Source organism: Bos javanicus, chromosome 4, assembly GCF_032452875.1.
Source record: "Bos javanicus breed banteng chromosome 4, ARS-OSU_banteng_1.0, whole genome shotgun sequence".
Classification (NCBI taxonomy): Eukaryota; Metazoa; Chordata; class Mammalia; order Artiodactyla; family Bovidae; genus Bos; species Bos javanicus.
In genome coordinates this window covers 117844903-117869124 of record NC_083871.1, presented here as the reverse complement: position 1 = coordinate 117869124, position 24222 = coordinate 117844903, and the positions used below count along the sequence as shown (strand labels likewise).

At 59.2% G+C, this 24222-nt stretch overlaps 1 protein-coding gene across 1 annotated transcript; it reads right to left on the bottom strand.

Moving 5' to 3' along the window:
* Positions 1 to 383: 383 nt before the first annotated feature.
* Positions 384 to 4860, bottom strand: EN2 (engrailed homeobox 2). The gene is made up of 2 exons (XM_061415294.1): positions 3713 to 4860; positions 384 to 707 (listed from the first exon to the last, which is right to left on the bottom strand). Exons 1-2 carry the CDS (start codon positions 4368 to 4370, stop codon positions 391 to 393), a joined length of 975 nt encoding a protein of 324 aa, XP_061271278.1. The 5' UTR covers positions 4371 to 4860; the 3' UTR covers positions 384 to 390.
* Between the last annotated feature and the right edge of the window lie 19362 nt (positions 4861 to 24222).

The following is a 24222-nucleotide window of genomic DNA, read 5'->3' as shown; positions in this document are numbered from 1 at the left end:
ATCTTTGGACTTCAGCAAGTTGTTTTAATTTTTTCTTCTTTTGAAATTAAAAAAAAAAGTGTCCGATGTCCCATAATGGAACTTAGGGGATTAAAAAAGATGAAACCCTAAGTAGCCCCCTTTGCAAAAAACAAAAACAAAACCCAACATAAAGTTAGCATAATCTCATAAACATAAAAAAACTCAAAAAATATTTTATAGTCAGATATTTTGGATTTTACACCTCCTGTAAATTATATATACATAGAATATTGCAGAACCATAGCTAATACACGATATCTTCACTATTAATGCTGGTATAATCTTTATACACTGGCCCTTGATTTCTGATTTTAAATTATTGCATCATGTAGCCAGGGTGGTCTGGGACGTGGCGCCCGCCCGCCTGCCCTACTCGCTGTCCGACTTGCCCTCCTTGGCTGTGGTGGAGTGGTTGTACAGGCCCTGCGCCATGAGGTGCACGGCCAGCGTGTTCTTGCTGCCCGTGGCCTTCTTGATCTTGGCGCGCTTGTTCTGGAACCAGATCTTGATCTGCGACTCGTTGAGGCTGAGCTCCTGCGCCAGGCTCTGGCGCCGCTGCTCCGTCAGGTACCTGTTGGTCTGGAACTCGGCCTTGAGCCGCTGCAGCTGCTCTGCCGTGAAGGCCGTGCGGGGCCGCTTGTCTTCTTTGTTGGGGTTCTTCTTCTTTGGTTTGCGAGATCTGGGACCTGGGGGGGGCACAGTGGACACAGAGAGCGCGGGTTAGGAGGGCTCCGGCGGCCTGCACGCTGGAGGTGGGGGGGCTGCCACCCCGCACAGGAGGCTGCCCCAGCCAGTGGCGGCTAGAGGAAAGCAGGGCTGGGTTTGGGGTGGGCCAGGGCGGAGCTCTTGTGGAGGGGGCGGGGAGGGGGGCCAGGAAGTCTGCAGGAGCGGTGGGCTTGGGGGTTGGGGGTAAAGGGCAGGCTTAACGGAAAAGTCAGGACAGCAAAAACCCCAAAACTCTGTGGCCAGGCCTTTTCAAGTCTTTCCTGAGGTTCTATCCACGAATGGGGACAGGATGGGGTGGCTGCAGGGAGAGAGATGAGCAGGACAGACTGGAGGAGGGGTTGGGGCAGTCAGAGTAGCAGGAAGAGCCCCGCGGGTGCAGGGGGGTCTCCCCACTGGTCCAGGGCCATGGAGCCAGCCTCAGGTGGGTGCTGAGAACAGGAGGGGTCTGCCTCCCCCAGCCGGCCCTGTGGGCCCACGTCTATCCTTTCCTTTAAGGGGAAGGAGCAGGAGCTTCCCACCCTTCACCCCACCAGGTCTCCCCTCAGCCCCCTGTCCAGGAGAGGGGACACGCTGCTGCCAGCCCAGGAGCTGAGGAGGCCACGGGGGACCCTGCTGACCTTGGGCAGAAGGTTCACACTTCTCACCGACACACTCTTCCCGGGGTGGCGGGGGCGGGGGGGCCGCCCCACAGGACGTGAGGTTGGTGCTGGACAGTGGCGCTGGGGATCCTAGGGCCCCGGCAACGGAAAGGGCCTGAGAAAGGCAACCAAGTGTTGCCTTTTTCTGGGTTTCCGAATGTCAGATGGGGCAAGGGGGTCAGAGAGGGAAGAGGCCTTTGCAGGAGGGGGTGGTGGCTGCAGGTCTGTGAAGTGTGTGAAGTCATGCTGGGGGCCGGCTCCCGCTTCTTCCGAGGAGCCCTGGCTGAGAGGCTGGAGAAGGCTAGAACACCCAGGTCCCCACCTCTCGCCCTACCGGACTCTTCGGGATGAAGCCCAGGGGAAAGATGGGGTGGGGGTTGGATAGGGGGCACTCTGACCAGGAGGGTGGATCATCACCCAGGCCTTCCCTAGCTAGGGATCTGGGGCGGTCCGCAGACCCAGGAGGCCCGGGGAACCCCCTCCTCAGCCCACCGAGCCTTGCGCTATCTCCAGGAGCCACGATGGGAAAAGGAGGGCAGAGCCCGGTGGAGAGCGGGCACCGGACTGTTCGGCTCAAGCCCCGAGCCTTCAAGATTGGAAGCACACTCAGGCACACATCCACCCGGGCGCATCGCGCCCCCCGCCCCCACCGCGTCCACACTCGCTCACACGCCGAGGTGGCCGGCTCCTCGCCTGCTGCAGCCTGGCTTTTTCCCGGAGGGTGCGGATTCGGGGCGGCTGCCCGCGTCCCGGGGGCGCCGCGCGAGGCGGGCAGAGGGCGGCCCTGCGAGGCCTCTACAGGCCCGGCGGAGGCCCCCACCGCGGCCTCGCGCGGCGCAGCCCGCCCGTTGTTCCCACCCCCAAACTCCCCCGGTCCCGGGGCGCTCGCACACGCCAATCAGCCCACAAAAGGCCCAGGCCACTTTATGGAAAGGAAATCTCCCTAAAATCAGAGATTTTAGTTCCTTTTCCTTCTTGATTTTCGTTCAAAACGCAAACACTTAAAAGAGTCTCGGAAAGACCAAATCTCCGCAAACAAAACAAAACAAAACAAAACTCTGCGTCGCTGCTTTCGTAAACGCCCGGAAACACACATCTTATCTTACGGGGCTTTTTTTTCTAAAGTCCAGGAAAACCAGCCACTGAGCCAGGCCCGACCTCCGGGCTTCCCCCGGCCTCTGGGGCCTGGCGCGGCCGCGACTCCCGCGCCGCACAAAGCCGGGCCTCGGCTCCTCGCCGGCCGCATTGTGAGCCTATATGTTAATTAAATATTAACAAAGGAGAGAGGCGAGAACAATGGAGCAAATTTCAGATCTAGCTGGAGAAATTGGGGTTTCATCAGAGATACACACAGACCGTTTCTGCGGGCAGGCGACCAGGGGGTGACTTAGTCGCGCTGTGAACTGTGTAAAAGACCCCCGCAAAACCGTTGAGGGTTCGGGGGAAAAGGGGGGTCCGGTCTGCGCGGCCGGCTCGGGGACAAACGGAGTCTGCGCTTAATGGCGGTTCGCAGCCGCAGACCCTCATTTACTGCGGCTCATGCTTCTATAGGGACGTGGACTCAGCTTTTAAAAATCCCGGGTCTATGAAAAAGACGCCCAGAAGCTCTGCACACCCTCACCAGCTCCCCCGCGCACTTCCTCTGAAATCTGCTCCTTTCCTACCCAGGAAACTCGGTAAAGGTCCAGTCTATCTGGGAACAGCAGGCTTTCCTCCTCCAAGCTGTGTGCGCACCTCTTGGCAAATAAAACGAGGCACAGGGCGTAGGGCTCCTCTGTCTGCCTTCCTTCCCTCTGCGGATCCCTCCACCAGCCTCTGCTCAACCTCAGCTGAGGACGACCAGCCGAGCCTCGCTTTCTTCCCCGGACACCTCTGGGAAACTGGGGTGGCAGGATGAGTCTAGGTATCGATCGGGGCGGGCTGGGCGTAGGTCCGGGTCTGGACCGAGTTGGAAGAACAAGCGAGGGTGTGCGCTTCCGGGCCTGTTTTCCAGCCATCCCCGTTCCCACCAAATAAACTCCGGCCAAGGCAGGGATACGCTAGGGGCTAGGAGAGGCCCCCAAAAGCAAGGGAGAAGAGAGGTCCTGGTATTTCTCGCCGTTCTAAGAAATCTGTAGCCCCGAGTGAATCAACCCTGCCCCTCTCTCCGCCTGGCCGTGGCCCGGGTCAGCGTCGGCCGCACACAATGTCGCTGTGTGCGCGTCTTTGTGTTGGGGGCGAGGGATGCTCGTGTCTTCTTCCTCCCGGTAAGTTCCCGCCCCAGCATTGCCCCCGCAACCCCGCGGGCCTCCCCACGGCGGGCCGGGGCACGGGTCCCCAGGGCTCACCTGAAGAAGGTCGGTCCGAGTAGCGCGTGCAGTATACCCAAGCCGGCCAGAGCATGGGCTGCGCGCCCAGGTTGGCGCTGGCCTGCGAACTGTCCGAGTCTGAGCTCACCGACAGGTCGCCGCCGCCCAAGCCGCGGGCCTTGAGCGCCCCGTCTAGGGGACCCCCGGGGTCTCCGCCTTTCTTGGCGCCGCTGTGCAGTGAGAGCGCCTTGGAGCCGCCTTCGCCGTCACCCGGAGAGTCGCTACCGCCACCGCCGGGCAGCGGCCCGCCCGCCCCAGGCGCCCCGGGCGCGTTCTGCCGGGGCTCCCGGCCCGACCCCAGGAGCTGCTCCGCGCCGCCCGCGCCGCCGCCTCCCTCCACGCCGCCTTCGCCGCCTGCCCCGGCGCCTCTGCCTCCTCCGGTTCCGGGACAGCACGTCCCCGCGTCCTTTCTACGGCCAAACTCGGGCCGCAGGATGTTGTCGATGAAGAAGTTGGTGATGCGGTGTGGGTGCTGGTGGTTGCCCGGCGCCTGCAGAACCGCAGGCAGCATCAGAGCCCGCCGGCGGCCAGTGTCCGGGTCGCCCGGGCTGCCGGCGCCGCCGCTGGGGCTGGATTCCGGCGGCCGCTGCCCCTCCGCCGCCGCCGCTTCGCTGGGCTTGGGGTCATTCTCCTCCATGCTGCTCGCAACAAATCCCGAGTCGGTTCTCCGGGGAGACCAGTCAGCCTTCCGCTCCTCCGCTCCGCACGCGGAGACTCCCGAGGCCGGCCGGTGTCCCTTCCCCGCCGACTCTCCCGAGGGCGAGCGCGGCGGCCGCAGCCAGGGCTGACGTCCTACACGTCTCCAGCCGCGCTCAGAGCCGAAGCCACGTTCCGATCCACGAGTTGAGTTAGAAAATACCAAGAGTCGCCCCGCGCCCAGACGCCGGGAGATTCAAAACAGTGCGGTCCGAGTCTTCGCAGCGCACCCAGGAGCTAGACGGTCACAAGGGTCCGGCGCGGACCCGGGGCGCCTCGGGGTTCCGCGCGCCTCTCGACGTCCGGCTGCCTCCGGCTCCGGCGCCGCCGCCGCCCGGCCGCCCGGGGCTGGAGCTCCGCGCATGCAGGCAGCGCGCTCGCCTGCGCTCACGCCCGCCGGAGCCTGCTCGGGCCAACGCCGCCGCCGCCGCCGCCCGGCCGCCCCCGCCCGCGCGCCCCAGCCGGCCCTCTAGGGTGCGGGGCGCGAGCGGTCAGCGCGCCCGCCGCCGCCAGCACGCACATGGAGGCCCAAGGGCCCGCGATGCGCTCGGCCGGCCTCCGGGCCCCTGCGCGCGGCCACCGCCCCGCCGCGGGCCGGGGCGCCCCCGCCGAGCCCCGCCGAGCCCCGCGGCCCGAGTCGCATGGGTGAGCGGCGGGCCGGGCCGGGCCGGGCCGGACCGGGCTGGGCCGCCCGCGTTCCCTCGCCGTCCGCGCGCCCTCGCGCCTCGGCCTCCGCGCGGCCAGGAAATTTCCAGGCCACTCGGCGCAACCCGAGACACTCGGACTCTGGATTTTTGTTCTTATTTTTAACCGAGCCCCCTCGAGTGACGTCGCGGGCCGGTCTCCTGGACACGTGCCTCGGGCCAATGGTCGTGGCGCCGCGCGCCCACGTGACCAGCTCGGTGACAGCGGCCTCCCGCCGCCCCGCCCCCCCCTTAAAGGGGCCGCGTCCCTGCGCTCCGGGTGCGGAGCCTGGACCCGCGAGACCGCCGCCGCGTCCTCTGCGCGCGCGCGCGCGCGCTCGCGTTTTCCCCGCGGCTTCTCGGCGATCTGAGAAACGCCCGCGACAGCTCCGCCGGGTCGCCCACACGCGGACGGGGACAAGCGCTGGAAGGGTGCTTTTTTTTTTTTTTATTTAACATTTCCATGTTGTTTACCGTGGGGGAAAAAATCCCACAATTCCTTGCACAAAATGCATAAATAACATTAAATGAGCTGCCGAAATACAAAGAGACTTCTGGTAGTCTGCCTTGCTGGAGTGGGGAATTGTCACTTACATTTGACTTTGGTAACCCGGGCAGCTTCCCGTCTTTAACGCAGAGCTGACGCGCAGGCCCCTTTCTGCAGACACTCACTGTAAGTGTGCGCGTGCGTGTGTGCGCGCGTGTGCAAGGAGCCGCGTGCATGCGGTCGGATCCCACCCCGGCCACGGATCCTCCTGAAACGTGCATGCAGACCCGGAAGAGCTCAGGAACGCGATGTGGAACTCCGTGTTGGGGAAAGAGAATAAAGGAGCATTGCGCATTATAACCGAATCTTCTTTCTGGAAGGAGAAGGGAAGGGGATGGTTCAGCCAAGCCTTCAAAACCACGTGGAACAAACTACTCCGCAGCGGCTGCCTCCTCCTAAGTACCCCCTCTCATCTCCCACCCCAGGTTTTTACCCCACCGAAGGTCCGAGGGACTACAGGACAGTCACTTCTTTTTCTCGTCTTAAAATCTTTTAAATTAGTTTTTCTGGAGGGCCCATATGAAAGGGAAATTAGAAATCAAATGGGGGGTGGGGCCCCAATTTGTTTCCCTTCTCCTCTCCCCTCCTTCCAAGATCCTTTCTAAGCTTCCTTTCCAGCTGCTGTCAGAAAGTCCAACTGGAATTTCTGTTTCCTCTTCTCCCTCCTCCTACTTGTGGCTCCTTCCTGTTCACTCCTGTGTCCTTGCCTCCAGCTGCAGACACTCCACCAAACACCCATTGTGACCTGAGACACGCTTGTCCATCATTTACAAGGCACTTTCATGGAAATTTTTGAAGTTCGAGAAACATCCGAAAGGGCAACTCACAGGGTGCTTGCTGGAGCACTGGCACGGCAAAAGTACATTGGAGGGGGTATGGGAAGGATGGGGAGAAAGGGAGAGCCCATGTGGCTTCAGGGTGCCCAGCAACAGAGGCCTGCTTTCGGTGACCCTGGGCCTGCAGCCAGCAGGAGGCTGTCAGGCTGGGAGGATGGAGCAGGTCTGGTCCAGCAGCCCTCCTGGCAATGTGACCGCCAGGCCACCTTGAGGCTTGAAGGCTTGACTTGCTTAGCTTTTCCTTTGGTCCCCACGAGGGTCCCATCGTCTCTCTACCCCAGATCGGTCCACCCACTGCGGGCTCCAGGGTGAGGCCTGGGTTGAACTAGAAGCAACAGTTACAAGGTGCTTCTGGGGGAATTTAACCCATGGAGGAGAGGCATGAAGTGGGTAGAAAGAGGTACTGGGCTGGGTCACCTGGCCGTTAAATGCAGGTAGTGGCTGGGTGTGGGCAGGCTCTGGAGGCAGGTGGGGAGGTTCATTGGTCCCCATGAGACTGTCAGGATGGGGAAACCCTTTACACTGGGGTGATTCACCTCCCTCTCCCTCCCCCGATCCAGGGGAGGGATCTTCACCAAATTACCTGGCTAGGCACACTTCTGCCAGTGGCCCTCCCTGTGTCTCAAAAAATGAAATCCATAGTCTGCCTGCTCCTGGGAAGATGAGGCTGGTGAGGTTATGGCAACACTCTATTTACACACGTTTAGGGTTGCAGGGGAGTTTTCCTGCAACTCTGGGGACCCTTAATCATCAGGAAATGTCCAATTATTTGGGGTCTCCTGATCACAGAATGGGTAGGGGGAGGGCCCAGGGCTGGCTGGCTCCTGCAAAGCCACCCCAGGTTAATTTCTCCACCTGTTCCCTGAAAAGCATTAGGCTGGCTCCTGAGAAAAACTCCCTAATGTCATGGGCACTTTTGCCTCTGAGTGCCGTGGCATTAACTGAGCGGTGGTCCAGATGCAAACTGCTGGCGGCAGCATGAACTGTGCAAAAGCAGCACCATCTCCAGGCTAACCCCACTCATTGGGGGGCTGTGGAGAGGGGGGCAGCAACCTGCGGACACTGGTCTCCAGGCCTCAGGTGAGGCTGGTCTGAGGAAGCAGGACAATTCCTGAGTGATGGCCTGCTGCCCTCCTCCAGTGATTAGAGGGGAGGCCTGCAGGAGACCGAAAGAGGAGGGAAGGAAGAAGTCATTAGAGGGTATCGGGCCACATAAAGCCAGCCCAAACCTCAACATAATTCCACAAAAGAGCTCCCCTCGAGGGTGGGCACCATGCAAAGGTACAGCGTGGAGGATGGGAGAATCTGGGTGGAGGCTGCATAAAGTTAATTTGCTCAGGGTGGAGGGAATCCTAAGTCTTACAAATATCGCACCAGCCGTTTCTGAAAGCTCTAAGACATGCTTGAAGCCGGACAGGCCCCGCAGGATGTGGGACAACACCCCCCACCCCCACCCCGCCCCCGCCACCTCCCGCCGGGTGGCGCCCAGGCGGGGCAGAGGGGCAAGGCACATTTCCAAGTGTCCGCTCCCCGAGGTGCGGGCCCTGGGCCCAGCCCGCAATGCCGCTCGGCTTCTCTACCTACACGGCGGCCGCCCCGCAGCGGGAAGCTTCTCCGCCTGACCAGGCGACCCGGCGCTGGACATCTGCTTCTCCCCAACCTGGTGAGGCCGCGATCGGCCCGGGATCCGCGATCCTATCTCCTCCCGCGAGACCGAGAAGACGGTCGGCAGCACCCCCCGCCCCCATCCCCGCTTCCGGAGAACCGGCCCCCTGCCCTCCCCAGGCTCGCGGCACAAAGGCGGACCTCGGAGCACATCAAGGGGAGACGCGGCTCCCGACCCGGTGTGTCCTCAGCTCCGACGCGAGCCAGACGAAATCTGCGGCCGCAGCAGATCCTGGGGACGCTGGCTGCAGATCGGAGCCTCCCGGTTTTTTCTTAAAACGACGCCAGAGGAGGCTGAATTTTCCGGCCTCTGTCCTGTCCCCTCACTCCCCACACTTCTCTGGGTGGGCGTGGGGACACTGAAAAAATAAATAATAACCAATGTAATATGAGCGGCGTTGGTTCTCAGGGTCCCTGTCGCTCGGTTGGTGGAGGTGCCCAACAATTCCAGAGAGCGAAATCTCACCCCCTTGCAGAATCAGGCCGGGGAGCCGCGCGCCCGTGGCCGAGAGCCAGCTCCGCGCGGCCGATCCCGGCGCCTGGCCGGGAATTAGGGCCGATCCGGGAGAAAGGGCTCGACCTGGCGGAGAGCCCCCTTCGGCCCTCGGCTCCTGCAGCTGCAGCCGAAACCCCGGCCTGCAGACAAAGGCCTAAATGATGGGGCAGGCGGAGGAGAGGGGGTGGTCGGGCGGGGCCGGGGGAGGGGGGCGCAGAGGAAGCGCGGGTGTCTTACCTCCCAGCCACCGCGCAGGCCTGCAGACGCATGGGGCGAACTTGGGGGCCTGGGTAGGGACCTCGCCGAGGAGCCCTGGAAAGGGTTAAGCGTAGCAGCCAGAAGGTCTGGAAGGGGCCTGCAGAGTCGTGAGGGATGGGACGCACCCGCTCCTGCGCTCCGGCTCCGGCGCCTCTCCCTGCCTGGGGCGGCAAGCTCCCGAGAGAGCCTGGTGGGTGGGTCGGCGCCCGCGGAGGCTAGGCTCAGGAAGAGGGTGGGCAGCCAGCCGCACTGCTTGTCTGGACCCTGACGCCAGAGCCGGAGAAGAAGCGGCTTGGGCTTGGCTAAAGGGCGCTGGGAGCTGGGGGCGAGAAGTGGGTGCTGTCCTATCCAGGCCACAGGGAGAGGGCCTACTTCGGATGCTTAGCCTGAGTGCCAGCCTGCGAGAGCTGGGGAGACGGGCGGAGGGCTGCAGCAATGGGCAGAGGGCTGGGAAGACGGGCAGAGTGGTGGGGAGATAGGCGGAGGGCTGGGGCCTTGGGCAGAGGACTTCGGCAATGCATGGAAGGCTGGGGAGATGGGCGGAGGGCTGGGGAGACAGGCGGAGGGTGGGCAGTTCTGAGCTGGAGACTAAGGTGCAGAAATCACCCCTAACCTGACTTCTCAGGAAAAAGAAAGGCTTCTAAAGGGAAATCGTAGGATCGCCCCACTTGTGCTAGGAAACCCACACCCCAACTCATTCCTCTGCCTTGGCACACCCTCCACTGGCTTTCTCTAGAGCCAGGCAACTCTTCTCTAACGACCGGCTCTAGGATTGCTTAGGAATCACCGTGCACCCCAGGGGCCCCTTTCACCACTGTTCTCCATCCCAGTAAAAGGCAGACGCCTCTGGAAGCTGGGCCCACTTCCACTCACTTCCCTCACCAAGCTGACGGAGTAGTCTGTGCAGGGTCATGGCTGGGAGTCGTGCGGACTGCTCCCTTGACCTCAGGCCTCCACGGTAAAGAAAATGTCCCCTCGGAATTGCGGCAACCCAGAAGAAAGTGACACAGTCCAAATAATCCAGAAGTGAATAAGTGGGCTTGGTTGGGATTCAAAGAGCTGGCTAAGCACACAAAAGCGAGAAGTAAAGATATATAAACGGATAATAAGTCGTGAAGATAATCAGCCACCCTCTCCAACCTTACAATTATGTACAAATAGTGGAAGAAATTATAGTATCTACCCACTGTCTTCCTTTTGATCTTTGCAAGGAAAACAAGACCTTCAGAAGGCACTCTGGGAATAGCTGCCTCCTTCACGGAGCGAGAGAGGTTTCTTTTCTTCTTGTTCTTGCCCTAAAAGCCACAGAAAGTCACAGAGAGTGTAAACTCACAGATGCTGACTTCACACTATTTTTGGAAGCAGGATTTGAGTGGCTAGAGAGTTCCAGAATTTTAGACAAATTTAGGTTTAACTTAAATGACCTGGATCCGGTCCAGCCAACCTACCGACAGCTAGGGACACAAATAACTCATTAGTCCAGGTTTTATATCAGCAAGAAAATATCTAAACCATCATCTCCAAATGTCAGCAATTGAATAGAGCTTCCGGGGGAGCCCTCCATGTGGAGAGTTATATACATATTGAGGAGACAGGTCTTTTTAAACCTATGTTCAAGTTAGTCATGAAATTATTTTTTTCCTTTATCAAATAGAAATATTAAAATTTATAGCTTGATGTAAAAGACTGAAACTAAAGTGTGAATGAACTGAAAACATTCCCTACATTGGATTCAATTACTGATCAATTCCACTGAGTTGAGCAAAGCTGGTCGTTTCTCCTCACGGGGCCTGGGTCTCGCAAGGCTCTGCAATTGGGGGCCTCAGTCATGAAGTGAAGACTTTCACTTCAGCAGAAAGTGCTAGAGCATGGAGGGTGTGTCCCCCGTACATTCCAGGACAGGAGAACACTCTTGGGGGGTTGGTGGCCTTTGAGGAGCACCAGGGCGTGGCCACCACCTGGTAAGTGCTCGCTGGTTCCCTCCCGGCAGCTCCAACTGTTTCTGTCAGGACCCAGGGCCAGGGAACTGCCCTCCGCGGGACCCTCAGCCTTTGTTCCTGCTTCTGTGCCTCATTGCAGCCCACCTCACCCACTCAAGCCAAAGCCCACCAAAGCGATATTTCAAAGTCAAGACACAGTAAGGAAGTGCTCTTTCTCCTCCCTCCCAAAACTTTTCTCTCCTCAATCCCTCTTTTAAAATCTCCTAGTTTTCTGCAGGCAGCTCTTCGTTGCATTTTCTGTTACGGAGTTGTCAGGGTTTTGTGTGTCTCCTATCAGTTAATCCCCTAAGACACAGCAGCCTCTGTGAAGGCGGCAAAGTTCAGGAACTCAGTCCCAGCTGGAGCATAAACACAGGCTGGTCGGAGAGGCAGACGTGCAGGCGAATTTCCCATGTGTGTAGCTAATGCCCCTACATTCCTGGGGATTTTCACCTCCCGAGCTACTGGGAGCCAGAGAGGCGAGCTGTCCTAATTAACTACCGGGCTCAGCTCTCCCTTCGCAGGGCCAGGGCTAACTGTGGCGGGCAGGGGCAGCCTCTGGATTTCAGATGTTGGGGCCCCGGGGGCGAGGATCTGAGGGGCCGGCGGGTAAAGCGCGGGCCGCCCGGAACAAACGACACCTTCAGGGCGACGCTTTTCTTTTTTATTTTGCAGATGCAAGTTCAGCTGCAGCTCGTGCAAAGCAGCCAGGCAAAGCTCAGCCTTGAAGGTAGAATGTGAAAGCAAGACTCGACTGCCAGGAAGCCTCGATTCGGGGACATTCTCCGAAGTCGGAGGCCAGAATGGATTTCGGATGGAGAAGCAACCCAGAGGTGAGCAGCTGCCAGGCTCCGTGAGACTAGGCCGAAAGCCGGCCCCTGCCTTTCCGCTACGGCGGAAATCTCCTATCCTCGGGGCAAACCAACTCTTAGAAAGCACGAAGTCGAGCCAAGAGAAAGTCGCACGCCCGTCACAGCCCGGGCGCGAGCAGAGCCCCCTCCCCGGGAACCCAGGCGCCGCGCTCATCAGGGCCACCTTGCTGGACCCCCGGGTGGCGGGGCAGGAGCGCCCTCAGCACCCGTTGCGGTCCTCGCTGCTCCCCAGAGCGGGCCAGGGGGAGGGGCTCCGCGCTCCCCGCCCCACCCTGTATCGCGCAGACGGGTCTCGGCCAGCACCCAGCTTCTCCGCCAGCGGGCCGTGGTTTCCCTTGCAAGCGCGCCGAACTTTTCCCTTCGGGGGCGGTAGTCGGCTGTGCGGATCGGGGGGCGGGTGTGACCTTTGCTCGCTCGGGTGTGACCCGGTCTCCGGCTTCCAGAACTGGCAGCCTGTGCTGGGGCCGCGGTTCCACTCGTCTCCAACTCGCTTCCCTGTCTCACTGCGCCTTCGGGTTGGGTGAGGGGATTCCTCGCTGGAGTTTGGAGTGCAAGAGCCCCCGGGGGGGCCTGAGGGCGGTTTTCTCAGAGGGTCTCCCTCCCCCTGTACATCTGAGTAAGCTGCGAACCCTCTTAGGTTTAGGAGTGATTCCTAGAGACCGGCCGGGTGCCCCGCTGCGCCCCGAGAGGGAGGGAGGGGGCGCTGTGGCTCCGGCGCCAGGCCTGCCCGGGGACCTGGGACGGTCTACACGCGCTCTCTCGGGCTCGAGCGGGCCCCTGGGGATGGATGTCCCTGAGCCAGGCTCCAACCTTCTGGCCAGGAGGGGACCCCGGGCCAGTCGACAGTCTGGGCTCCGGTCCCAGGAGTCCGAGCCCGGGCCCACGAGGAAGATTTCTAGGCCACGAACTCTCCACCGAGGTGACAGCCTGTACCTCCAGACTCTCAATTTCGAGCCTTGCGAGACCCAGCGCCCGCAGGGAGGCGAAGGGCGCGCGGCTGGAGCACGGCCCCCTCCGCGGCGCCCAGCTCTCCCGCAGTTCCGGGCCCCGGGTTGGGGCACCCCAAGGGCCGGCCCGGCGCGGATTTGTGAATGAACCGCAGAGCGCTTCGCAGCTCACAGATCAGAGGGCTGCGGTCACCCCACCGACGTGGTCCAGTGAGCCGCTGCAATAGTGCTTAGCGACAAAGCCGGCACGGCCGGGACTCGGCAGTCCCGCGCTGCGCTCGGCGGGGACGCTGGAGGGGCGAGCCAGGCAGCGACTTCAAAGCCGCTCGTCCGGACTCAGTGAAAGGGTGGCGCTCCAGGGTGGCAGGGTCTGAAATTGCGTTTCCCCCAGCCCTCCCACCCGCGAGACGCTCACAGGCAGCCCTGACCCGGGGGACCCCAGCTTCCGGCCGTCTCCAGCCCTCCCCGCGCGCGCCCTTCGCGTCCCCCGGAGCCCCTGGGCGTTGTCTCGTCCCCAAACGGCCTCGCAGGTTTGGCCACACCCGCTTCCCTAAGCAGCTGTGTGGTTCGAAAGGTTTCCTTACTGCCTTCTCCCATCCAAAGTCTTCGGATGCCTCCCTCCGGTTCCCGCTGTTGGGGGCTGGGGGGCACCCGCGCGCGCGCCAGTGCCCTGCAGAGGAGCCGGGTCTCTCCGCTCGCGGGTGGAGGCGCCGGGGGAAAGCCTCCCGGAGAGGAAGCGGAGGGTAAAGCCGCCCGCCCCCCGCGCCCTTTCCCAGCTGGCGGGCCCCGCTGCTCCAGGTGCGCGCGCCTTAAGGACGCTCCATCTCCGCGTGCGCTGCCAGCCTCCAGGGTCCCAAATACGCGCGCTCTTTTTTTCTGGAGAGCAGTGAAGGGGGAGGGGAGGCTGGGGCATGGGGTAGGGGTGCCAGGGAAGTTTGCTTAAAGGGAGGGAAAGGTCAGAGGTTAGGAGGGATTAAGCCTGGTGGTCCCGCTCACCCTCGGCGCCCAGAGAGAGACTGGCGGAAGCAGGGGATCCAGACATCTAAGAAAACGGGATCGGGGAGGAGGGCGTGGTCACAATGAAGACCGAAAGGTCCGAAAAGGAAACGCGCAGGGGAGCCGGGATGTCGGGATGCACAGCCGCAGGAAGAGAACCAGGAGACAAGAGGGGAGGGCTCACTCTCATGACTGTGTACCGCCCCCGCCCCCCAACCGTGACAAGGCCCTCTGGGGAGTCTCTCTGCGTAGGGGCAGAGGGCACGTTCTCTCTGCACCATGTCGGCCCTCTCCGCTTCCACCCGGGGAATGCACGCTCCTCTATCAGGCCTGCCCCCGCCTGGCCCCTCTTGGTTACCTGCTCAGGAGGACCTCCAGAAGGCCCCCCTCTGCTTCCACCCGCCTCCCCAGATTCCCCAGAATAAATTCGCCCTGGGGTGAACTGCCCCCAGCCACCAGAGGACCTTGACGTTTGGGAACTTCCCAAAGCTACCAGAGCCAAGTGTAAAGGGATATTTCCTTCCCTGCTTAAGGTAGCATCATTCCTCTCCAGCTCTGAGCAAGAGACCCTGACACCTGATTGCCCCCTGGCCGCCTCCACCCCAGGTTTAATTGGCATTTCTGACTCAACCTTCCCCTCTAGTCCTCAGCTCCCATCCCCACGCCCCCCCACCCGCCATCGCTCTGGCCAAGACCCTGGAGGATGGTCTGGGCTCCTGGTCCCTCACAGGCCACACCCTGGTCTTCAGCTGGGCTTCGGGCTCTGCCTCCCGCGTCCACCCCACAGTTACCCACCTCCACCTCTCTCTCTCCCTCCGTGGCCCCTTCTACCCCTCCTGGAGAGCTGGTTGGTCTGGTTGGCCCCTCAGTCTCTTCTCTCTTCACACTTCATCCACACCAGTGGTTGCCAAGAATGCTGAGAATTAGACTCGATCCTGAAACACACTTCAGGGCCCTGTGTGACCTGCCCTGGCCACCTCTGTCCCTGAGGTGATAAGGCTGGCCTCACTCGGCAAGCTCAGGCACCCTGACTCTGCCTGCCGCCAAGCCCTTCCTGCCTCGGGGGCTCCCTGCCCCCCCAACCCCCGTCCTTGCTCTCCCTTCTGTGGAATTCCTTCCCAGACCCTTGGATACAGATGTCCTTAGCATGAAACCACGTCTCTACAGTAGCTCCTCCCCCAGGTATATTTTCCACAGCACACATGGCTACTTCCGGTCGTGAGACCTTAGGAGCTGTATGTATTTGGGATGTGCCTGTTGGTGACTGACTCATGTATAATGACAATAAAACCCACTTTATGTATACTCAAATCATATATTTTAATGACTGCTTACTATATTTCCTCAATGACTCCCCGATAGCTCAGACGGTAAAGAATCTGCCTGCAATGCAGGAGACAGGGTTTGATCCCTGGGTTGGGAAGATTCTCTGGAGGAGGGCATGGCAACCCACTCCAGTATTCTTGCGTGGAGAATCCCATGGACAGAGGAGCCTGATGGGCTACAGTCCATGGAGTTGCAAAGAGTCAGACACAACTGAGCGATATTTCATCAAACAAAGCAAAATTAATCAGAAGAGTCGTGTTTCACATTTTTACGTACTTCTTTAATCTCTGGCTTGAAGGTTAAAGGTGGCTGGACCCTCATTTCTGCCGTGCAGTCCAGTATTTTGGTTCAATGTATGAAGGAAATGCTTCTCAGAGACATGTAGCTGGGAATGGAGAAATGTTTTATTATTACCCTTGTCATATGACTGTGGATTTTCTTCCTAAATATTAGACAAAATTCAACAGGTAGACATTTCTGGAGGGTTAGTTGCAATACAGAATCTGAAACTATATCAACCATTGCTTCATACTCTGTTACATTAAAATCCGTGGAGCTATCTTACGCGTTGAATGGATCTTTTATCCACATCATTCATTGGTCATTTGGAAAATAGTGCTTCTTGGGGTTATGCTGTTCTCCCAAGGGTTGACAGATTTTCTTAAACAATATCACAAAATCGCATTTGTTAATATCACCTCTGAGCTCATCAGAAAGGTCTTTAAATACCCAGAGGTTGTCTGGCTTACAGTAGCAGACACATGTTTTCCTTTTCACTTGAAAACTCAAACTTTATCCCCGGCCGCAGCCACTTGTTTCCTTGTAGGTGTGACAGGCTCCCTTCATTTACTTTCGAGAAAACGTCTGAACAGCTACGGCGTGTCTGCCAGGTGTGTTTTGCACAGGACAGAATCCCACGGCAGAGGGCCAGTTGCTCAGAGCTCACCCACAGGGGCTCCCCTTAGCTCCCACCCTTGCGGGTGCAGCGCTGTGGACACAAGCCCCCGGTTCCTTCCCCCGGAACATTCAAAGGACGGGTACTCAGGGGCCAAGCCTTAGCAAAGCTCATACCGTCCATGCTTCTTCAGGGACATTGTTCAGTGAAACCGCCCTCCTTTAAGCCCAGCTCTGCGTGCGTGGCTGCTGGGGCCGTGGCCTGCGGCGGGGGCGGGGGGACTCAGCCTCGGGGGCGCCGGTGCTTGTGCACCTCGCGCCAGTGTCTGGGGGGTGACGAAGAAAAACGATAGCTCAGCACAACTGTAACGTGGGTTAGGGGTCTTGGGGATCTGCAGACAACACTCTGAGAACTGCTGTGTGCCCAGGGGGGTTTTGTGAATGAGTGCTTTCGACTGAGGCTTCCAGAGGTGGATATACAGTCTTGATCCAGAGCTCCTTTGACTTTGGAAGGTGACAGGGCGTGTGCAGTATGTGTGACCTAGCCCCGTGGGTGCTGACGACTCCCATACTCAGACACACGACTGTCTCCACAGTGAGAGCATCGCAGGAGTCACGGCCGTGGGAGAGCAGCCGTGAGAAACCGCACGTCCGTTCAGATAGCGTTTTGCCACCAAATAAGTTGCACAAGTGACTTTTGGTTCTGGTTTTGGAGTTGGCGACCTCTGTCACTCTCTCCACTCATCGCGGGGCAGCCGGCACACAGAGGCTGGCCTGGGGTCCCCTGGGGACGGAGGAGTGGTTCTCGGATGGAGGTGCGGCCCCCACGCAGGGCTCAGATCACGGGCATCCAGGCCGGGGGCACTCAAGCCCCTCTCTGCCTGGCCCTGGGCCTCTCCCACCCGCTCAGGCTGCGTGTGTCCTGCTTATGCTGCCCTGCAGCCGCTCAGGGCACTCTGAACACTCCAGACACTTTCCAGCTTGCAGACTTGTCTTGCAGCCTCACCCACGAGAATCCAAGTTCCTCTAGGTCCTTGGCGGTGGACGGGGAGGTCAAGGTGACGATGGGGATGGTGAGGGGTGGGAGCCAGTTAGGGGGCTGGGGGCTCTCCCCACCCTCTCCTCGGGGTCTCTTCGCCCTGTGCTCCAGCCCCCCGGGACCTCCGAGTCCTCAACCATGCTTATGGTCACTCACCTTCAGAGACACCCACTTGGTGTCTGCGTTCGGCCCACAGACCCCGGTATGGTGGCAGGAGTGTGGGCCATCTCAGGGAGACGTCCCCAAGGAGACAGACCATGACAGCTTGTCCCCAGCACATGGCAGTGGGGACAGGTCATGGCTGTGGAGCAATTGCTGGGTCCTTGGGACTGTTCTAGAACCTTCTGTGGAACGATCTGTTGAAATGCCCAGTAGCCCCTGGGCTTCTGTACCCATCAGCGCTCTCCAAAGAGAACGCACTAAGACGCTGGTTTGCAGACTGAGGCTGCCACATCCAGGATCCTGGGGGCTGCTGCAGCCTGGACGCTCGGGTGGGAGCAGAGGCCGTGGTCTCCAGCAAGGTTCCTTCTCCTCCAGGAGACCTCCACCTTTGCTCTTGAGGCCTTGAGCTGGCCAGGTGAGGCCCATCTGCATTATGGAGGGTCATCTCCTTCACTTAATGTCACCTGATTGTAGGTGGTGATCACCTCTACAACACTCCCCACCATGCCCCCCCGAGGGGGATGGTGTTTTCAGACCAGGTCCTGGAGCCTCACGAAGTGACCCCCAAAACCCAGCATTCAGGCTCAGGGTGGTGTGATCAGATCTGCAGGAAGGGAATTAAAATGCAGGCTCCTGGACCCCAGCCTGAGCCCGACTTTCTGGGCAAGAGACCTGGAAACCTTCTTTAACAACAACAACAACAAAGTTATTTATTTACTTTTGGTCGTGTTGGGTTTCCATTGCTGCGAGGGATTTTTCTCTAGTGGTGGAGAGCAGGGACTACTCTCTAGCTGCGGTGTGCAGGCTTCTTGCAGCAGCTTCTCTCATTGGGGGGCTCCCAGGCTCTAGGGCCAGAGAAGGCAATGGCAACCCACTCCAGTACTCTTGCCTGTCAAATCCCATGGACGGAGGAGCCTGGTAGGCTGCAGTCCATGGTGTCGCTAAGAGTCGGACACGACTGAGCAACTACACTTTCACTTTTCACTTTCCTGCATTGGAGAAGGAAATGGCAACCCACTCCAGTGTTCTTGCCTGGAGAATCCCAGGGACAGGGGAGCCTGGTGGGCTGCCGTCTCTGGGGTCACACAGAGTCGGACACGACTGAAGTGACTTAGTAGCAGCAGGCTCTAGGGCATGCAGGCTTCATAGTTGGGGCTCCCAGGCTCTAGAACACCGGCTCAGTAGTTCTGGAGCATGGGCTCAGTGGCTCCATGGCGTGTAGGATCTTCCTGGAACAGCAACTCATGGTCCCCTGCCCTGGGAGGCGGATTCTTTACCTCTGAGCCACCAGGAAGGGCTGGAAACCTTCATTTCAACTAAGGTCCCTGATGACGGAGGCCCACCGAGGTCTGGCTCCTCTGGCGAGGGTGAAGCTCCGGAAGGGTGGGCTGGGTGGTCTCTCCCTTGCAGTAGCATATCATCAGCCATGGGCCCTCTGGTGCGTGACACGGACTGTGGCCCCGCGGTGGGCAGAGGATGAACGGGAACGAGAACCAGCCGGCGAGTCTTCCCGGGTGACCCCATGGGTGTGCGACGAAGAAAACAAGCATGCCCTGTGTGGCCCAGACGGGGTGACCCAGCCTACCACTGGGGTGCTGGCCCCACCCGCCCGAGATGAAACGGGGTGTCGGCGTTCACACTGGGGTGCACAGCCTGCCCCTCCAGTGCCCCGGCCCCACCCTCGGGGCTCTGGGTCCCGTGGACACCTCCCTGCCCCTCTCATCCTGGGCTAAGACGGTCTCCACTTGGTCAATGCCTACCCACTCCCCCTGCCCCACGGGCCTCGCGATTTCACAGGGGAAGAGTTAACAGCTCCACACAAAGGACTGACTCATAGACATGAGGGTCCTCGGAAGAGGGGGCAGCACGGACTTGTGAACCTGGGGACCTTGGAAGGGTCCCTCAGCTCTGTCTCCATCCGCCCGATGCCTGCTGCTCGTCCCTAAGTGGGCAGAGGGGCTGACCGCCTAGGAGCCCGGGTCAGTGAACTGTCCTAAGTCCGTCCTGGCCGCTGTAATAAAACATTGAACACAGAGCGGCTGAAACACCGTTTATCCTTCAGTCTGGAGGCTGGGCGTGTGAGATCCAGGGCCCAGCAGATTTCGGGTCTGGTGGGAATCTGCTTTCGGGCTCACAGACGGCCACTTCTCGCCATGTCCTCACTTGGGAAAGCGGCAGGGAGTTTCTGGGGTCTCTTATGAGGGCGCTGATCCCCACCTCCTGACACCAGCACCTTGGCGGTTAGATTCCAGGTGAATCTGGAGGTCGGCGGGACACACATTCAGTCTGTGACTATAACACGTTCTCAGCTCCCGGGGATTTGGGGTGGACATCTTAGGGGGCCGTGCTGTCTCACACAGCCAGTCTGCGGCGTCCAGCAGGGGTGTTCCGAGAACCACACGTCCTACCACGCGTCAGAGTGACAGGTTAGTATCGGAGCCACCCCGGCGTCCCCGGATATTAGACTGGATTCTCTCTGGACTGCGGGGAGGAGGGGTTCCTACAATGCAAGATCGCCTGGGAGGTTCTCCACTGAGCAGAGCCTTGGTCTCATCTCGTCCTCCTGAGTCAGAAGCAGCTCTCTGCAGTCCAGGCTGTGACTCTGGAAGCTGCATTTTCAACCAGCTGGGTGGCTCCTCCCACACTCACTAAGATTTGACTCTCTCGATCCAGACCAAATGAGGCGTGGACCTGTCAACCAGGGAGCAGCGATGCCCAGTCCTCCCCTCCCCTCTGCGTTCACCTCAGGGGCATCAGTGGGCACCCTATTTCCCTGGCCTCACGTCCCGTGTGTGTCTGCCTGCTCGACCGGACCGTGGGTTTTAGGAGAGCAGGGTCTCTCCGCATTGCCGGCTGCCGCAGAGCCTGCAGGTACCCAGTGGAGGAGCCCAAGCCCCTGGGTGCCCTCTGCAATGTTGATCAGCCAGGGGGCATCCTCAATGCCCACGGCCCACTCGCCCGAAGGATTTAGAAAACAAAAACTGACCGTGGTGCGTATTCAGAACCTGCTGAAGATCAGAGTGCAAAGGAGAAGTCATTTTTCTCAAGCTGCACTTCCTAATCATACATACTCCGCATGTAAGCTCTTGGATTCTGTGCTTCCTGGGGACTAGGGCCTGGCCGGGCGCTAGAAGGGCTGCCACTCTGACCGCCAGTCAGTGACCGAGCACTCTGGGCAAATCCCCACATCCCTAGTGCTCCCGAGACAAGGTTTGGGGAAAGTCCCTCTGGCACCGTGGTTCCGCCTGAGACAGCTCCCGTCCACAGGTGGCTGGGCGGAAGGGATAGTTTCTAGGCTAATTGAGCATTGCCCCCAATTCCACTCTCTCCAAGAAAAAGGCTCTTGATTATTCACGTATGAGAATGTGGCTTTAAATAGCACCTCAATTTGCTTCCTCACCCATCCAGGGGTCTCTGTGGAGAGCAGGTGCCCAGGGGAATGGGTCTGCCTCCTAGAAGATCTGGAGCCGGGGTGGGGGGGTTGCCGTCTCCCCACCAGGGAGGAGACCTGCTCCCATCTCATTTCCATGGGGTAGAGCTTTTCTCGCTATGACAATTAAAAAGATGGAGAAACCATTTGCATTTTTCCTGGGTGTTAATGACCTTCCAAACCAGCGTTCAATTGTCTAGTTTAAAACAGCACGGCTTACGTTGCATGAATAATTCAACTGCCGCTGCGTTCTCCCACGCACAGGGCAAAAACCTCATTTTTGACCTAGTTCCTAAAGTCGAATCCATTCACGTAATCTTTTACACACGCTTGCTTTTCTTTCTTTCTTTTTTTTTTTTTTTTAGGTATATGTTATTTTACTCACATCCTAAGTAAACTTAGTGCCAAGTTTTGGGGGCTTACACTGGCGATGTGGAGACCTAATTTGTTTTATATAACCCGAAGCCTTGAATTTAATTAATTTTCAGTCTTAGGCAAGAGGCACCCTCCGCCTCGCTGAGATCTGGCTCAAGCAGGCACTGTAGGGATGGAGACAGAGGGAGGCATGGGAAGACCCAGCATTCAGGGAGGCCTCAAGGTGGTCAAAAGTACTTGGGCTGAGGGATGGGGTCCAGGCCGGAGGTCAGGTAGACTGAGACCAGGGTGAGGCTGCAGCTCACACCGCGGACACTGCCTCCCTCCCCAGGAGTCTTCCATCATAGCGGGTCCTCTCACTGAGCACACAGCCTGCCAGAGTGCTTCCCCCAAAGTGGAACTCCACTGCAGAATTGTGAAAGCCTAGGGTCCTGCCCTCACCCTGAAGCCAGGAAAGCTGCATTTCTGGGCTGGGCCTTGGGTTTCAAAGTTGCTCCCTGACTGTTCTTCATAGCCTCCTGAGACTGCTGTAACAAGGGCCACAGCTTGCTGCTGCTGTTCCGTAGCTCAGTCGTGTCCAGTTCTCTGTGACCCTGTGGCTTGTAGCACACCAGGCTCCCCTGTCCTCTACTATCTTCCAGAGCTTTCTCAAACTCAGGTCCATTGAGTCGGTGATGCCATCCAACCATCTCATCCTCTGTCGCCCCCTTCTCTTCCCACCTTCAATCTTTCCCAGCATCAGGGTCTTTTCCAGTGAGTCAGTTCTTTGCATCAGGTGGCCAAAGTATATTGGAGTTTCAGCTTCAGCATCAGTCCTTCCAGTGCGTATTCAGGGTTGATTTCCTTTAGGATGGACTGGTTTGATCATTGGACTCTGTAGCTTAGAATAACAGAAATGCACTGTCTCACAGCTCTGAGGGCCGCAGCTCTGAGATCCACAATGATGGAGCGGTCATAATGGCTGTTCCAATGACGCTCACTGAGCATTTAGTTGTGCTAGACAACAGCACCATCTTACGTAAAATGTTTAAGCCTTAGGGCCACTCTGCTGGTGTCCTGGATTTACAGACAAGGAGATGTAAATGACTCAGCTACTGTTACACAACCAGGGTCGTGCTTAGTCACTCAGTCATGTCTGACTCTGTGCAACTCCCTGGACTGTAGCCCGCCAGGCTCCTCGGTCCATGGGATTCTCCGGGCAAGAATACTGGAGCGGGTAGCCATGCCCTCCTCCAGGGGATCTTCCCAACCCAGGGATCAAACCCAGGTCTCCTGCATTAATTGCGGATTCTTACCACCTGAGCTACCAGGGAACCAGGGAGTAGAAGTCAACGCAGGTCCTTCTTGCTCTGGAGCTCTGGGTTCCCATCCCTCTGTCTGTCTCAAAACCCCCTGAAGCCTGAACGTAGCACAGATTCCCCTGCATCAGGAGAAGCGCGCCTGCCTCAGTCTTCATCCTGCACTTTTCATTCTGACTCCACCCTGTGTCCTGAAGTGACCTGAGATGCTAGGGACGCATGGTGGGCGGTGGATCGGAGAAGGTCTTGCTGAGAAATGTTAGGACAAACCCCCACAGGCCAGGTGGCTTCCACACAGCACAAGTTTCTCTCTCACGGTTCTGGAGGCTGGAGGCATGAGAGTGGGGTGCCACACGGCGGGGTCTGGGGAGGCCCCTCTTCCAGGCCTCTGACCTGGTGGGAGGGGTGAAGGATCAGGGTCCCTTTTACAGAAACAGGTTCAGTTCCTCTGGGCTCCACCCTGGTCACCTCCCTGAGGCCCCTGGTCTAACACCATCACCCTGGGGGTTAGGCTTCCCAGCGAGAGTACTGGTTTGGAACATAGTCAGTACTAGGGACACAGCATCTCAAACCAGAGCCAGTGGGCTCAGAGACCCACAGAGAGGAGGTGTGGAGAATGCTGTGCTTTCTAGGGTTGGCGGAGTCCTGGGCAGAATGGGGACGGGGACCAGGGGCCTAGAAGAGGACCAGGGATGAAGGCCCCCCGTCAGGGACCTGAGCTGAGCCTGGGCCACTTGCTGTGCTCAATGTGAGATGCGCCCTGAGAACACGCCAGAGAGGCACACGCGGGGTCTCTATGTGACCATGGACGTCCTTGACCTCAGTGAGGACGCTAGCAGCTGGGGGTCCCTGTGATCAGGGGTCCGCAGGGGCCCGGGGGATTCTCCCCCTCCCCTGGGAAGCCTCCAGCCTCCTGCGCCTTCGCTGAAACAAGGCGCCCTCCATCCGTGATGCTTTGCTTCTAAACCCCTCCGTGGCCTGTCTTCCTGTGGCTAATTCTCCCAAGCCTCTCCTGGCTTCTCGGAGCTCCCGTCCATCCCCAGGAGCCCCAGAGCCCAGCGCTGATAAATCCATCCATCAAGCTCTCACAGCCGGGATTTCGGCCCCTTCTCAGAGGAGTAGCAAGTCCGTCACAAAGCCCTCAGCCCTGAGCCTGCTGCGCTTAAGGTAAGCCCTGGATATGTATTAAACTGGAGGCCTTATAGGGGAAAAAAATGCCTTAAAAAAATACAGTAGCATTTGCTGCAAAACATCCCCTGTCTTGGTTTGCTGCACTCCTAGAGACCCTGCTAAGGCGGCAGAGGCCATCAGTCCATCTCGGCTTTTGGACTCCCTGCCAACTCCAGGCATGAACCCTGGTCTCTCTGGAAAGCACTCGTCTTGAGTTGCTTTGCTTGTTTGGCTCTTGAGGATCTGAGCGTGTGTGTGCCCGTGGGGGTGTGTGTGTGTGCATGTATGTGAGCATATATCCATGGACATAAGAGCGAGGGGCCCTCGTGAGCCCCCTCGAGATGCTGAGGGTGAGGATCGGCTCCTGCTGGTCTATCAGCCCCAACGGGATTGGGAGACGCGTCTCCTGGGGGACCCCGAGGGCACAGACCAACTGCCCCCTCCAACGCTCACAGAGCCGAGGCTGGCCTTTCACCAGGACGGGCCTACGGGCAGCATCTGAGCAGGGACTGTGCGTCCCAGAGCCCAAGCCCGCGGAGCCCCTGGGCGGGCCCGGGCTACTGGTAGAGGGGCGGCCGTGTCAGATGGCCCCAGGGCCTTACCCGTGTCCCTCCCAGGCACAGGACATCTGGGATGGTCCCGGGGGTGACTCAGGCTTTGGGAGACAAGCCTGTCCTCCTCCACCACAGGCCAGACAGCAGTGACCCTCGAGGACCACTGAGCCGACGCTGCTTGTTCAGAGGAGGAGAGCCCCAAATCCCGACAGGTCAGAGGACTGGCCCCGTGGCTCACGGGCTCACGGGCAGAGCATGGAGAACAA

Excerpts from the sequence above, each read along its gene's own strand:
- EN2 (XM_061415294.1), bottom strand. The coding sequence starts at position 4,370 with ATGGAGGAGAATGACCCCAAGCCCAGCGAAGCGGCGGCGGCGGAGGGG. Across the intron at positions 708-3,712 it reads CTCGGACCGACCTTCTTCAG|GTCCCAGATCTCGCAAACCA; the intron begins GTGAGCCCTGGG and ends TGCCCCCCCCAG.